This window comes from Micropterus dolomieu, linkage group LG22 (genome assembly GCF_021292245.1).
Source record: "Micropterus dolomieu isolate WLL.071019.BEF.003 ecotype Adirondacks linkage group LG22, ASM2129224v1, whole genome shotgun sequence".
In the NCBI taxonomy this organism is placed as follows: Eukaryota; Metazoa; Chordata; class Actinopteri; order Centrarchiformes; family Centrarchidae; genus Micropterus; species Micropterus dolomieu.
The window spans coordinates 6,596,549-6,613,004 of NC_060171.1; the positions used below are offsets into that span (position 1 = coordinate 6,596,549).

A 16,456-nucleotide genomic window follows, 5' to 3' on the forward strand; every position below is an offset into this window, starting at 1 on the left:
CATCCTGAGGGAACATAAATTTATGTACCAAATTTCATGGCAATATGTCCAGTAGTGTCAGACATTTTTAGTCTGGACCAAAGTGGTGGACCATTCACTACTGCCATTCCTAGAGAGCCATACCATTAGCGTGGAAAAAAAAAAAATTCCTAATTCCAGATCAAGATCAGATTTTTAGCTATTTCTGTTCTGAACTTTTCTGAGACAATGCTAAAAGAACAAAGACTAACAGGAGTGAAAACACAACTTCCCTTGGTTGGTAAAAGGCAATAAAAACATGACATTAACTACAGGAAGTTTTCTCTAATCCTGGCCTGTGAGGTTTTGTGACCTCTGACCTGGTAGATGAGAGATTCTGTTTTGGTTTTCCTGTTGATGTCTGCGCCCAGCTCGATCAGACACTCAGCTAATGTTGTGTCTCCGTCCTCGCAGGCCTTTTCCAGCATGCTGTAGTGCAGCTTTGAGTCGCACCACATCTTAGAAAGAGCAAGACACACTGACTTTCGGAGCTGACAGTAGACAGAGAGGGAGAAGAGAAAGTTGAAGACTTGGTCACAAAATGAGTTTATTGAATTATTGGGAAGGCATTTCTAGCAAGGCATTTTCTAAGAACTTTCCAAGAAGTACAAGTACAAGTGGCTTACATGCTTAATCTGAACAGTTATCAGGCCTGTCTGGTATTTTCTGAGTCTTTTTGTACTGTATGTTCCTGTGTGTGTACAGTATAGCCTGTGTTACAACATGACTGACTGCTGATACACAGTATGTGACTAAGACTGAAACTCTTTCCATTCAGTTACATCATTTTTAAAGTGATCAAAATCAAGGAATATGCTAGCTTTTTGTCTTTAATACTTTTTTATTTTATTTGTCTGGAACTGGATCTGCGAAATCCATTTTCAAGCACGCAAATGGCCTCTGATTTTAGTCTGATGCACAGGGAGAGACACAGAGAAAGACAAAGTGAAAACAGAGTAGGAAACTGTGGTTTGTGGTGTCAAACCGTCTAGCTCACCGGGTTGTTGCTCTGGTCAGGACTCTCGTCTCTGAGGTGTTGGAAGATCTGCCTGTCAAAGTCTTCCCTCTGCAGTTCAGCAGCTGCCCCGGAACAAGCGTCCATCATCCTCAAAGCCACCTGAAAACACTGCGGGATACACGTCCAGAGACAGATCATGAGTTTATAAGCACAAAACTATTATCAGTAACAGGAATCAAATCAATTTTACTTAAAGTATGCAGCCCAAAATCACTATATATAAATTTGCCCCGAAGTGCTTTACATCAGATAGCAGATTGGTAATAGTGGAACTACTACTGTACATGCAGAAAGTAGGGAGCAAATATAATAATAAATAAAGAAAATGTATTGGCTGGTTTTTAATTCTGAGATTGTGAAATTGTAAGATAAGAAAGTTTTAAAGCAGGGCAGGGACAATATACACATAATATGTATAATTTGTGTTTGATGGAATAAAAGTAATGCACATCTACATACCCTGTTTAAGATCATTTTATCAAAGCAAAACACTCAGGTCACCTTCAGGAGCATCTCAGAATCTTCTTTGTACTGGATAAGAGAGGCGACCACAACGGAGGCCAGAACAGGTACGATCATCCTCGACAGCTTCTTCTTGGATACGAGGTAGTTGAGCAGGGTAAGACCCCAGTAGTGTATCTCTGGATGAAGTTGGGAAGGTAGTGAAAGCACGATTAGTCTTTTTTAACATGTAGAGGTAACACTATGCTGTTCTGTTGTGAATTCCGTTTAAGACATGAGCTGCAAATCAATGTTATGAAAAAGTTTAGCTGAATTTTCCAATCCAATGCAATGACTTGACTAACAATTATCTAATTTGGGTTCATTCAGGCTACGGGCTATTAAGAGACAATAGTATACTGTACCTCGTTCCTGTGGGAACATCTGTAGTGTATGTAGCACGGTGTCGATCGCCCCCTGCTGGCACAGCAAGTCCACTGCTCCGGAGCAGTCAGCCAGAGCCGAGAGTACCTTCAGACCGCACTCTTGTATGATCGAGCTGCTGATGAACTGCACATAGACACAAACAGCACTGAATATCATGCTGGTTGAAGCTATTTATACTGTGTCTGCATCTGAATAACAAATGGTGGTAAAAATATTACAATGATATCCATATATCCGATATCCACATCTTATCATAATCTCATTAATAGAAATGGTGTGGACACAATATTGGGAACAGCTCTTAGTATAATGCGTGACCATAAGGTTACAACAGAAACTGAACATTAAAACTTTCATGATGGTAGAATTTATTGCAGGGTTGATGATTGGACTGCATAGTATTTGCTGGAAGTACATCATACATTTATATCAGTTGTTATGGACTATACAGCTTTAAAAAACAACCTGAAGTTTAAGATTTAGGGTTCACTCTGTCAAAGTGTCCTTTTGTCAACCAATCATATACTGTAAATCACTTGCTATCTTAAAATTGTTTTGATCCACCTACAGTAAATAACTGGCTTTAAATCATTAAAGAGATTACTGCGATGGAAAGACTGACTTTTCTACGATTGAGAAAAGAAAAGAAAGATATATCAAATGGATAATAGTTTTGTTGTAATAATGACAATGGCAGTTAAGACTGCCCATCTCACCTTACACTTTAATTATTCTTTAAACATAATGCTTTCCCATTCATTGATAACAATTCGCAAATTGTATAAAGCTCCATACAGACTTGACATGAAGACTTAAAGACTTGTTTTCTTTTCTTGTTTTTGACATAAGAAAGATTGCCAAATGAAATAATGTTTTGCTGTCAATCTTTGTGTAATCAAATTTTGTAACAAAACTCTTTATATGTTAAAAAGGCAGTTAAAGTAGATGTTTTGGTTAATTACTGGCTTCACCGCTGACATGTGATGCCTTTTTGGGGGAAAAACATGCATTCTTTCATACCAGTAAGCCAAGTGGCAAATTATTTTTAGAAATTTAATTACATCCTTACAATGTTCTGGTTGCAGGACAACCTACTGTTTATTTTCTACAATGAATGGGTGAACTGTTGTTTAATTTACTACATAACTATATGTACTCGCTGAGTATTTGTACACTACTTCTCTTTTATATGCAAAATCCCATCAGGGTGTTTTTCAAGCTCTACCCTCCTGTACAAAAGCATAAAACTGTGAAGAGACTGAAAGACAATGGAGACTGTTAGAGAGATGTTTAGGGTTGGTCATACCCTGTTGAGAACCTCCAGGTAGAGGGTGTGAGCTCCTTCCACCACACACTGGTTTTTCAGGACCTTCAGCGACACATCGGCTATGTCAGGATCTCCAACCGAGACCCCGTGCTCCCTTAAACTCCTGTCTGGGAATTCACACACACAAAGGAAGTGAAGTGAAGACAAAAAGGCATACATACATGCACACACAGACAAAACCGCTCTGTTATCAATCACTAAACTAATTAGGAGCGTTACAAGTGCAGGGCTGGGAGTACAGGAAGAGCACAGTATAACTTTATTTTGGCAGGAATTAAAAGAGAACAAGTTGCTCCAGAGAACCAGCTTTGCATTCCCCTGCTGAACAAAGATAATACATGGCTGAAGGAATTATGATCTGAGTAAGCATCAGAAAATCAAGTGTATCTACCTGTGTTTGGGAGGACTGTCTTGCTGTATGTACATCAAATAGCCTACATAATGTACATGTACACTCCTGAGCTTCCTGAAAAGTAGCTAGAGTTATCAGAACCCACAACATACAGAATTGTGGTTAGAGCTGTTCCCTTGAGAAGGCATTTTTAATGCCTATTATCACACCTACCTGAATAGATTTTTTGGCCACTTGGAGGTTGCAGATTTCCACAACAGACTGACAGACATAGAATCTAGCATACACTGTAATTGTATATGACTGAGGAGCACTCCTCACTCCTTTTAGCGCCGTTTCCAGAGTTTTCCACCAAATCCAGAGAAAATGATCAGTTTCTTTAGCTGCGAGATGTTCCACTTTCACTTGGTTCTGGACTAGCAGTGTACAGTGGGTTTATCAGAGCTTGTTTTCTCAAATTAGCTGCCCACTGTGGCTGAAAACGAGGTGAGACTGAACCAGACAAAACAGAGCGTGCGCAGAAACAGCCACCTTGGATTACAAAAAAATATATAAGGCTGTCACCAAAATAACGTAAACTCCATCAATAAGAAATCTAACCGAAAAGAACAGCATTGAAAACAACATTTGATTGGTACCACATCTGAGCAGATCATAAACACACACAGAAAAAGCACTTACATGTTTTAAAAATTAAACAATAAAATACACTTGAGTGTACCTGGGCAGAGGAAGACCAGGCTGGCCTGCAGAGCCTCCAGCTGAACCTCTTGCTGGAAGTTGTGGACCTTCATGGCGCTGAGGATCTGACTCATGGCCATATTCAACTCATCTAGACTGGCTGTCCTACAGAGATAGAGAGACAGGTTTCACCCCCAAATCAATATTAATGCCATTATATTATTTTTTTGTAGCCATTTTGAGAAAATATTGTGGATGGAAACTGTGTTTGTGCCCACCTTCCTTGGAAAAGCAGGTTGAGCAGCTTGCAGGCGCAGATGGAAACTTCAGCTGAGGTTGAATGTCTCTTCATCATCTCCACTAGGTTGACGTGGAGGCCACTGGACAGTAGCAGAGATCGCATTTTATCTGCAAAAGAAGCAAACATTTACTGTATGAGCCAAGAAAACAGCTTTTTTGAATAGTTGAACCTGTACAGATTATTAGACAAGTGGGGAATTACTTTTGTGTCTCTTTATGAAAGCTGCATTGAAACTTTGAATCAGAAACGTGTATGCTTCACTTTTAGCATTAACTTTCTAGTACTTTGTATTGTTTTATTTATTTTGACAGCATCATCAATTCTGCAACTTTGTCATATTGTCAAAATATGATTATAGCCAATTTATTATTTACTGTTGGAGACTCACTTTTTTGTGCGATGAGTGTGGCAATGGCACTAGTAGCAGCTTCAAACACACTGGGAGAGGAGGAGTGGAGCAGCATGGCCGCCATTAACTGTCTGTGAACAGGAGTCCTGAAAACAACCACTGTCATTAGATTCTCTCATCAGACATTTTTATATATTTCTTAAACATCCCTCATGACATGCATAGGAAGACGTGCACAACACTAAATAGATTTTGTTAGAGGTCACAAATACTTATTTATTTATTTTGAATTAATTATTTATTTTGGGCTTTTTTCTTCCATCCATCCATCCATCCATCCATCCATCGTCAACCACTTATCCTGCGTACAGTGGTCGCGGGGAGGCTGGAGGCTATCCCAGCTGACATTGGGCGAAAGTTGGGGTACACCCTGGACAGGTCGCCAGTCCATCGCAGTGAGCTTTTTTCTTTGACTTTTTAATTGTTTGCTAATAAAGTCTCCATATATGGCAACTGTCTGGAGACATTTTAAGCTTTCACAAACTGCCATATGTGCTTACAGAGTGAACAACACCACAAACAAGTGCCAAACAGTGTAGGACAGGGGTCGGCAGGTAAGTTTGGCATTTTAGAGCAAATTTTTTTAAGCCACTAGATGGCGGGCCAGGACATAGTCAAAGGATAATTTAAAATGAATAGTCAGTGTACTTGGTTAGCTCAGTTGGTGGAGCATGGGACTCCCAATCTCGGGGTTGTGTGTTCAGTCCTGACATTAGGTGAATATCTTTTCTCTCCCTTTTCAACAAATTAATTATGACACAGTTTCACAATAAAGCCTGTGATGGAGTGTGTGAGTCCTGACGCTTGGTCCACATCCATCAACCTAAGGACAATTATTTTCATTTCCTGAGCATTTCCAAGCAGAGGAAATTCCTGCTTTTCTCATTCAGGGGAATCTAATCTCACATTTCCTGACAGGTATTTCGGAGATGTGTCAAGCAAGCCAAAGACTCTTTTGAAAGTCCTTCAGAACTTTTCAAAGTAAATGCTCTCAATTTTACATGAAATAAAGCATTGCTGCAAAAAACTGTTGTCGACCACTGGTGTAGGATGTGTTGGTGGTATTTCATTGTTTCAGTGTGTACCTCTCATTCTTTTCCTCTTCTGAATGATTCTCTCCAGCTCCATGCAGTAACAGATTGTGAATGGCCCAGCTTGCTGCTTCCTGAAACAGCAGAAGTGAGTCACACAAGTTAGAGACTTTTACTTATTATTCAGACTTATTATTCAGACTTCAGACAGTAAAATATTTGCCATAGCCCGGGGCTCATAAGAAGTTGGACTGGCCTGTACAGCTGGCTCAGCAGCGTGGAGCTCCAGTGCCATACAGCATGCCTCCATCCAGCCCAGGCCCATGTCCTCTACCTCCTCCCTACCCCGGTTCTCCTCCTCCTCTCCTTCCTCCAGACCCTGCTCAGCCACCGCTTTGTTCTTCACGATGGTTGCAGCTGACAGAAGGAGACAGTATGGTGGAATTACTGTACCATACATGGTGCAAGATTGATCTATTTGTTACAATACAGTGTGAGTGAAATTGAGATAATAATCTAACCATCAGATTATATTAATTGGCAATATGAGGTCTTGTGTTTTAACCAACACTTTTGTTTTAAATTTGAATATAACTTGGCAATAAGGTTACAGGACTCTAGTTGAAACGACGTGTAAAAGCCCTGAATACCCTCACTTCAATAAACAACTTACATGTAAAGACAGAGGGAATTTGAACTTTGGCGATGCCCAGTAGCATCAAAAACTATGTGAAAGATGTTATGATCACATAAAAATTTAACACATTGGCGTTGATTTAATTCTAGAGGAAGACTTCCATGTTCATTTTGGCTTTTTTAATACCACACAGAATGCAATATAATACTTTTTCCATGTCACATTGGTCAAATAATGACGGTAAAACAATATGGATAACAGACAATATGGATAATTATTAATTTTGTACAGGTTTTAATTGACATTCATATTACATTTTGTCATTACTTCCAAGCTGTGTGTAACAATCATTCCTAGCAATATAATTAATCAGTTAACATGACGTGGACCCAGATAAGTTGTAGAAAAATTAGACAGATTAATAATAAAAAAATATTAATTTATTTAAGCAAATCTAAATTGTTAACTGAAATTAAAAATGACACTGAGCTTCTTTGCTACTTTGTCTAGCAGTACCAACACGGTCTGCGACAGGTCTGATTGTGCTGACTGAAACTCCACAAGGATTTAACAGCCCCCAATCCACTGTCTCATCCGTCTCCATTTCTCAACAGCCGGCAACCACATACAAACAACTTTTATAACTAATGTTACTGTGTACAGAAAACAAGGAAACGTATTCAAGACTATTTAATACCTTCTAAGGCTTTTTTTGGGGAATTTAAATCAATACCTTTTAAGTATTTTCAACACCCACAGATACCCTGTCTATTGCATAACCTGGAAACAGCAATCACCTATTTACATGTTCATGTTTAACACCCTGGAAAAAACAAGCTGGTGGTACATGGCTGACGAATTGAATAAATCAGCCAGTACAGTCACAATATGTAGAGATGTGCTGTTTTTGTACCCTGATATAATTTATCATCTCTTGTGTAATACTTCTATGTGTTGAAGTTCAAGTCAAGGCATTGTTCTTTTGTTTCCATCACTGACCCATTTGTGTGGACACAAATAAAAATGAGTTAAATATAGTTTGTGTGAGTGTGTGTCCTCACTGAGGTCAGCCAGGCAGGAAAGAGCAGCGGCTTGCAGCGTGGCGTTGTTGGGGAAAGTCCGACAGGCTCTCACTGCGACCCTCTGGACTCCGTTCAGTACCAGGATGTTGTAGTAACTCTCTACAAAATTACACAAAACAAGCGCACTCTGGATTGAACGGATGCCTCTAATGACCTCTTTGAACTTAGTCTGTCAACTGGCAAACACATTAGCTTATCAGGATGAATAAAATCCAAACACTACTGTATTGATAGTGAGGATTCATTGATTTCACAAACAGCGTTATCATCACGGACTGAACAAATGAAGACGTACTCCAAAGTTATTCATTGACGGTGCATCTGAGAGTTTACAAGTGTTGTCTGCAATGCATTTACAATGGTTCAAGTAAAGTAAACAGAGCATGCACTTTAATTTCTAACATTTTGAAATGAGAAGCTGCTATATATGCAACTTGTTACACAAAAAAGTTAGAGTAAGACTAGCCACCAAATCATACTATCCTACCCAAACTGCTACCCAAAATGTTATTGTACTAATACCTAAGGATATATGTAACTTGGTAAAGGTGGTGGGAGAAACACTCAACTTATTCACAAATTAAACTAACTGAAAAACTCTGTTACTGGAGGAGGGACGGGAATATTTAAACGAGACTTAAATACTAATACATGGTGTTAATATCTGGCTAAGTCTGTGGAAAATGTGACCCCTGGGTCTGACCTGAAGTAAACCTCCTGAACAGGCAGCAGGCCGTCTCCTGCAACTCCTCCACCTCGGGGAAGGCGTCCATGGCGGAGATGATCACACTGTAGCACCGAGCACTTCCTGACATCAGCATCTCCACGTTACTGCCTGGAAGAGAAAAGCCGATGGACTCAAAACAAATGATGAGGTAAACTAAAAAATATAAAGTGATCTTTCAGTATTACAATAAACAACATGATGGGAGACACATCAAAATATGTAATTTGAAGTCACAACTATACCATTTTAGATATCTAAACCAAAATACTGGATGTTAGCAAATTCACTATGGACAACACAAAGAAAGGAAAGACAAGCAGGTCAGAAATGTCCTTTACAAATAACAGAGAATGGTATCAACAGATAATCTGGAATCCCCCCATGGCCATGATAAATCGTACATCATTGAAAAACATAGAAAATGTCCAGCTCCATTTTTCATGCAGAAATCATCCAACTAAATGGAATTTCAGTAAAGAGCAATGTCTCAGTTTGTTCTTAGTCATTTTACCTTTATCCTGCCTTTTCTGAAATACAGTTAATATGTAACCTACTAAATTTGGCTAGTGTTGTTCAGAGAACATTTCTGATATGATGTCTGTTGTGTAACAAACTTTTAATACAGACGGAAAACCACACACACACACATAAAAGACTGTACTCCTAGAATGGTTAGTTTTTACCAGAATACATTAGCAACATTACAGTCACAAACATATTGATAAGTGATCAAGCTTCTTTAAACACAAGACAAGGAGCACTGTTCCTTTACAGAAAAAAGACTGGCCATAACATCAGCATGGCCAATACTTTTATACAGCGAATATGTATCAGCGAATATCATAGCCGAGATAACAAGATATTGCAATGCAAGAATGACAATGTATGAGGTAATTTGTTAAAAACAGTGTTTACGTAATTTGTACTCCACCAAATGTAAAGACCACTGACAAGAGTTTTTTACGTACATATTTTGATCTTTAATAACCAAAAGGCCAGAAAAATATAATCCTTGTAATACCAGGATTCAGGGCTTCCCTGCATTCTGATAATTGCATTTGCAGTTCCAAAAATTAAAAATAATTTTTCATGGAAATTTTTTAAGACTCCAACCCAATTATCTATTATCTATTATGGATCTGGATAGCAAACTACATAGAATCTCACTAAAGGAGTTGCTGTGTTCCTCACCATGAGGGAATTTCCATGAAGATTTGATTATTTTCAACAAACACCGCTCTCCTGTCCCACAAACAGCTGTTCTGACATTGTAACATAACATCACACATATTTACTGTCGTTTGTGGTTTAATCTGATTAACATCAAGACTGTTTGAAAAGCATTACAGTGACATCATGTTCTGGTGGTGAGGCTATAAATAGACTGTGTGAAATAAAGAAAGAAAAGGGTTGATGTTCAACATGCTTCCTTCATGATCAACATGTGGTGTAACAAATTAACCATTACTCTGAACTCTGAATGTATCCATTCACCCTCATCAGACTGAGGTGCAAACAAAACCTTTACTCATTAATTTTCCAATTCGCTTCTGCACTACGTTGAGAAATCAATCAACTGATCTGCAATCAATGTATGATATGATTCAGAAATCAGGTTTTAAGAGCGCTAACATATTAGCACTCTTAAAACTTAGCATTAATCAATTTGTAAAGTTACTATTCCAGTTCTTTTCTTTCCCTCTTAGACCTCACTTGGGTGCAAAGAGGACTTACCAGGACGAGCCAGAGGAAGCAGCACCTTCATGGCCTGTAGAAGCAGCTCAGGGCTGTCAGGGAATCTCTGTAAAGCCGCCAGAACCACGACATGATCCTGGTTCTCTATAAACTCCACGAGGTGGTCATCACTTACTGGAAACACAGAAACAAGAACAGCTACTGTAAACACGCATTAGCAAAATGTTAATGCAAAGCTAGCTAAAAGTAGCTAGTAGCTAGTATTATATACTAGAATAAAAGTCAGTCAAGTGTCACTGTTGATATCTCAAATATACTGCTGAAAGACAGGAGAGGCCATAGAATATTAAAACAAAAAAATATATATACTGTAAATCTTTCATTAATAGCCCGGGCAAACCTGCAATAGGCTACTATGAAACAGTTTATATATTTGAAACAGAATATTATTTGTATAAAAATTATCATATAATATCAAATACACGTCATTCATTCAATGTAGCTCCGACCGACAGCTTATGCGCTTTTATTTTGAAGGCAGCAATGTAACAAAAACAACAACACGGTGCAGGATGAGAAAAGTGTGGCAGAAGTTAGCAGAGCAATGGACTTCACATGACAGGATTCATAACTTGGATTCTTTTTTATGAAAAGCTGTTTTGATTCTTTTGATCGTTGGACCCTTACAGACTAAGGGAATGGAAAGGAATGGACATATTCAGACTTAACATGCACTTTAAAGGTAACGTGAGTCGGCACTTTTTTCCCCCCTTTTCATCTCTTGTACCATGCGGGTTACACCAGTAAATCTGTAAGAAATAGACTTTGGGGCTTGTTTCCGTTAAATGAACTGAACGATTGAATTGTGGAGAATCTAACCGTGTCCATACTGACATATTGATCATACCTTTAAACATTAATATTAATAATTATTATATTAACAATCTAAGCAGCTAAAGCAGGTGACCCTGCAAGGTTTAAAAAGTTTGATACATCCAAAATAAAATAAAAAATTAAATATATTATATATAAAAACCAGACCAGGTATTTAATGGAGACCTGCATTCATTTGTCAAAATGTGTTCCCACACCAGGCCAGTAAACGGGATAGGCTGCTGTTCGGGACTCGGCTATTAATTGAAGTTTTACGGTATTATAATATATATAATTGCTGGTATATATGAGGTTAGATGCTGTGTCTGCTCACCCCTCTCCAGGAGGAACTGCAGTGCTCCACAGCCTTGGAGCTGCACCTCTTCACTGGTAGGAAACCTCTTCATCGCGTGCACCACCAGGCCAAACACATCCTCCTCCTCCTCCAGCACCAGCAAAGGAATCATGTCTACATAACCGTGAGTTAAACAGTATAAAAACAAGTCCGACACCTTAATAAGGTTGAATTCTAACAAATTTGAATTGCAATGCTTATTTTACCACTTAATGATTGATTCCTTCTATCCAACAAACTTCAACATGAATTTGAAAAAAAAGCTGAAGTAATTATTATTTATTTTTAAAATACAATATATTCACCAACCACTTGTCAACTATGGATTAACTATGATGTTATTTTAAAAAAATGCTCCTCAGAGTCAGTTGCTTAATTATTGTCATTGGCAGTGACTAATCAAGGCAGTTTGCAGACTGTGTGATGCATGTCTTAGTTTAACCAATGCCTCATCACACAAAGCATGATAAAATATAGTTTTTTGCACATGATCATAAATAAGCATAACCAAAGAGATTATTTTTGTTGTTCTAAGCATAAACTACAAAAGACAATGAGTTTTATTGACGCAGCCTTTGAAAGGGGAACCCCTATATACCACATATAGAAAATACTGTGACATACAGATTTATGGCCAGATAATTACATGAAGATAACAGTGTTTTCCATTGTTACTCTTCTTCCTTTCTCGACTGCTTTGTGATTCATTTACTTTTGAGATTCCTCTTGTATTGATTTGATGACATTAATTCATCATCACATAAACCTTTCTATGGCTTTGAGGTCCTCATCAAATATTCCATAATGTACAATCACCACCATTCACAAACTGTGAGCTGTTAAGTCACAGAAAAGGCGATTTTCAATCTTCTAGCACTTATGCTGGCATCATACGTAGCAGGAGTTATGCCCTAATGTGTTGCGGCATATCTCCTGTGTAGTCATGTACCTGATCTAAGCAGAAGAGCCAGGGCTCTGAGTCCAACCATGGTCACACTGCACTCTGTTCTGTACTGAGATAGTACATTCAGGATCTGCCTGGAGAACAAAGTTAATTAATATACTGCATATTTTAAAATAGTTTTAATCCAGATGATGATTTACAGACCTTCGTCATTATCATTAACTAAAAACATGTTTCCTATAACCTCTTATTGTCCGAGCACCCTTGTGTACTTAGAACTGAAGAAAATCAAATAGCTTGGTGGAAGTGATTTGGAGAAAGACAGCAACACAAAAGAACAGAAAAAGTCACTTGGCAGGTGAAACTGACATTGCGTGATACCATATTACGAACACAACCGTTTACTTACAAGGAGCAGGAAGTGAAAACTGAAACTGACAGTGTAAACTGGACCTGAAACATTTGAGAGCCACAATCTATTAATATAAGTGAAAATGGTTGTAGATCAGGTAAAGTGGCCACACTTTGTCCAAGAGTCCAGCTCAGATGTGGAATGAATTCGTTTACATAGACACTCATGTTGCTGGTATTATATTATGTCAATGTCAGCTACATATATTTGCCCTCACACATATTCTAATAAATATTTTGTATCACCAAAGTCATTAAGATTCATCCTCTTAAGACCATGAATGTCTGTACAATATTTCATTTCACAAAATGGGACTCAGGCTGGCCAAGTAACCAAGGAATTCAGAGACTGCCCACATCTTTACAGAGACATGCTGCATCAACATCCCAGATCAAGCTCTTGACAGCAAGACTCCGGCAAGATGAGAGGAGGCAGTGTTTACATTGATGATGCTCTGTGCTCAAACACAGCCAAAGGGGATGGACACTGTTTCCCACATGTAAAACTTTTTCTGCAGATAAAACCATTTTGTCATCAATATATTGTTACTGCTGTTTATATTCTCCCAGTCACAAATTTAAAAAATGCACAGCAGAATTATTTCCTGGGTTTAAATGTGTATGTACATGCATGAAAATGTGAATTCACTCCTGTGCAACTATTAGATGATGAAGATGAAGAAGATACTTTTATTGACACATACATGTTGCGAAATTTGTTCTCTGCACTTTAACCCATCCCTCAAGGGAGCAGTAGCATAGTAGCAACTGGGACATCATATAGAGTATGTTTTTACTTACTGGTGCACTCCCAGTAACTCCCAGTCCTTGACTACCTGCAGAGGTCTGGTCAGCTGGTCCAGTGTACTGGGGCATATTTCAATCAGCCGACACAGCAGTGACCAACCCACCTGCAGTAAGGAGATTACACCATCTGTCACACACTTTGGCTGGAAGTGAATAGGCTAGTCAAACAGTTATAAGATAGAGAAACATAATAATTCCTAGATAGATGAAGGAAAACACTTTGAACTTCTAACTGAAATTCAAATCCGCCACTTGCGGAAATGTGCAACCTGCATGTCAGGAGCCAATGTCTATTTTACATTTAAGATGCTGAAGCAATTTTCCAGCTGAGGACCTACATATATTCAAAAACTATTTGATTCCACTGTAGCTGGGCCAAAAGCAATAACCTTCCAGAACCAATACAGAGGTTTACGGTATCTGACAAGATAAATCCCACAACTGCCTACAGCTCTTGAAGAGAAACCTCAGAATGCCTCAAACACGATTTTTTTTTTATCATTCAAATGAGTCTGTTATGACTGGGCCAATACATGAGTCACACAATCTGACTTTGGGTTTGTGCCATGCAGCAAACTTACCTCTGATAAGTATTCACGAGACACCATAAACTGACTAGATCAGGCATAGGCATGTCAGCTATGGATGACTTTTAAGCTACAGTCCACAGAGCCGAAACTGTTGTACACACTTCAACACCTGTGTGTCTAATTTAAGATGGTACACTATTTTGTTTCCCTTCAGCACATCGTTCTCTCTATTTAGGCAGACAAAGTTCAAGATGGCCCATTCTATTTTAAAGAATAACATACAACAATAAGTGCTGATGCAAAAAAGGAAAACTAAACTGCACAATCAAAGGTTTGTGAGGTGTCTGATGTCTTGCAGTACCTGCTGGACTCTTTGGCTGCTCATGTAGGATGACAACACCAGCATGAGGGGGGCATGGACATCTTTGTCTTCAAACAGTTCAGCTGCTGCATCATAGAGCAACAAATAAGAAGACATGTTGTGACAAGGAAGAGACTGCGTTTTTAACACTTATTTATATTTTAAAGGCATATAGAAAAGCTTGGAGAATAGTCTAGCAATAACAAGGGTTCAATTATAAGAGAGTGGCTGCCTTATGTTCATTTACAATAGATTTTTAAACTGGGCAATGCTCAATAACAGCAATGATGGAAACACACTGATAAGAACAGACCTACATAAACAGATGAAATTAAGGTCAACTGAAGTTGAAGCAAAGGAGAAGTATGTAAGCAATACCACAATATGAAATACTCACTGGGCAACACTCCAAAACTCTCATATGTTCCTATCAATCCTCTAATTGTTTCTGCCCTAACTACAAGTCTGGAATTCAAGAGTTAAATTACATAAAAGTTCTTTAATATTATCAAAAAAGTATACTTGAGTACAAAAGGTACACATTATCATAAGTTAAGGTGTACCATTTTAAGAATCAAAACCAGATGTTGCTCTGTTGGATTGAATCCTGATAGCAATGAATAAACCATATGCTCTGACACTATGTGTCTGTCTACCAACCTGCCTACCTGCATGAAAATGTGTTTTGGGGGAGTGGCTTTGCAGGAAGGGCTGAAGAGAGGTGTGGGATTTTTTTTTTAGGTAGAATACTTTCAGAATCTAGCTGTCTCCAAGTTGCCTAGTCTAACTTTAATAAAGTGTTTTTGAGGTACTTGTACTTCACTTTGAGTATTTCAATTCTTCCATTCTCTGCAACATCTAAAAGAAAATATTGTAATTTTTTCTGCTTTATATTTATCTTACATCAATAGTTTCTGGTTACTTTTGAGAATAAGGTCTTATCTGTTGAATTGAAATCTTTTTTTTCGAACATGCAAGAGAAAGTTTAAAAAAATAAAACAATGTTTAAAAAAAATAGGAGAAATTTTTTTATGAAATATGATGCACTGTTTAAATTAAAATACTGTACCATACTATAATATATTAAGATAATCAAATAAGTTCCACCAACTGCAACATTAAAAAAATGCTTACATGTTAATGCATCAAAAATAACTCCAATAGTATAATAATAACACTAAGAGAAGTCATTTTTCTGCACAATGAGTACTTTTTTATATTTTAAGTAGCTACATTTGTACTGATAATACTTCTGTATACGTGAGATTTTGAATGCATTTATTTTTAAAAATATTTTAAGACTATTGTATTATTTATACTAAAGTAAAGGATCTGATTATTTCTCCCACCACTGCTCTTCAGTCAAACAAGGTCAAAGGAAATCGTGCCTGTTTATGAACGGCAGTATGATGCACATGCAGGAAAAATGTGTTTCCTACCATCGTCGGTGTGCGCCAGGAAAAGCAGATCCTGGATTATTTGAATCAGTGTGCACAGTTGTCTGTCCTCTTGCGGGGTTTTCAGCCTAACCAGGAGTTTCTTCAACCTTTGTTCAAGTTCCTCTTTGTTAACCATGGTCTTTGAAATACTCGTTTCCAGATGACGACTTCACGTGCATTTAGGTCAATCTGTAACGTTACAGTCTGTCAGAACCGACGAAAGGGCTTCGAGCCGGCGGCCACTCTGCTGCAGCATTGCTGCGTGAGAAGAAGAAACGGATCAAAGTGCCACCCATGTTATTAGAGCACATTTCTAAACATTAGCTATATTACATCATATTACACTAGCTACAGTACAGCTAACTGGCTGTCAAGACTGTGGAAGATGTCAGAGTCCCAGAGTTTCTGTTCCGACGTCGACGTCGCCGTCCTCGGCTAACTTTCCTCTGGCAGAGAAACGTGTTCCTCTTTGTGGAGTTTGACACTTTCTATTGTGTCTGTGGTGGGAAAGGAGAGGAGAGCGCGTCCTCTTTCTGACAGGCGTGTTCCTCCTTCCCTACAGTCGCATCATATGACTCCGGCCAGAAAAACTCCCCGTTTGTTAAAGAGG

General features: G+C 38.4%; 1 protein-coding gene across 4 annotated transcripts in view; it reads right to left on the reverse strand.

Moving 5' to 3' along the window:
• Nucleotides 1-16,456, reverse strand: part of lrrk2 (leucine-rich repeat kinase 2) — a 40,860-nt gene that overhangs the window by 21,425 nt on the left and 2,979 nt on the right. For 2 of the 4 annotated variants that reach the window (XM_046036919.1, XM_046036916.1), the window contains exons 1-18: nucleotides 15,847-16,429; nucleotides 14,408-14,493; nucleotides 13,511-13,620; nucleotides 12,344-12,432; nucleotides 11,374-11,508; nucleotides 10,206-10,340; nucleotides 8,448-8,579; nucleotides 7,724-7,843; nucleotides 6,282-6,442; nucleotides 6,080-6,159; nucleotides 4,974-5,080; nucleotides 4,563-4,692; nucleotides 4,325-4,449; nucleotides 3,231-3,358; nucleotides 1,903-2,047; nucleotides 1,538-1,677; nucleotides 1,016-1,144; nucleotides 339-509 (exon numbers count right to left, since the gene is read on the reverse strand). In XM_046036919.1, coding sequence (XP_045892875.1) covers nucleotides 339-509; nucleotides 1,016-1,144; nucleotides 1,538-1,677; nucleotides 1,903-2,047; nucleotides 3,231-3,358; nucleotides 4,325-4,449; nucleotides 4,563-4,692; nucleotides 4,974-5,080; nucleotides 6,080-6,159; nucleotides 6,282-6,442; nucleotides 7,724-7,843; nucleotides 8,448-8,579; nucleotides 10,206-10,340; nucleotides 11,374-11,508; nucleotides 12,344-12,432; nucleotides 13,511-13,620; nucleotides 14,408-14,493; nucleotides 15,847-15,982 — 2,259 coding nt within the window. In that variant the 5' untranslated portion in view covers nucleotides 15,983-16,429. Of the gene's footprint in view, nucleotides 1-338; nucleotides 510-1,015; nucleotides 1,145-1,537; nucleotides 1,678-1,902; nucleotides 2,048-3,230; nucleotides 3,359-4,324; nucleotides 4,450-4,562; nucleotides 4,693-4,973; nucleotides 5,081-6,079; nucleotides 6,160-6,281; nucleotides 6,443-7,723; nucleotides 7,844-8,447; nucleotides 8,580-10,205; nucleotides 10,341-11,373; nucleotides 11,509-12,343; nucleotides 12,433-13,510; nucleotides 13,621-14,407; nucleotides 14,494-15,846; nucleotides 16,431-16,456 lie in introns of those variants that run through there. The other 2 variants (XM_046036917.1, XM_046036918.1) reach the window with 2 other exon arrangements.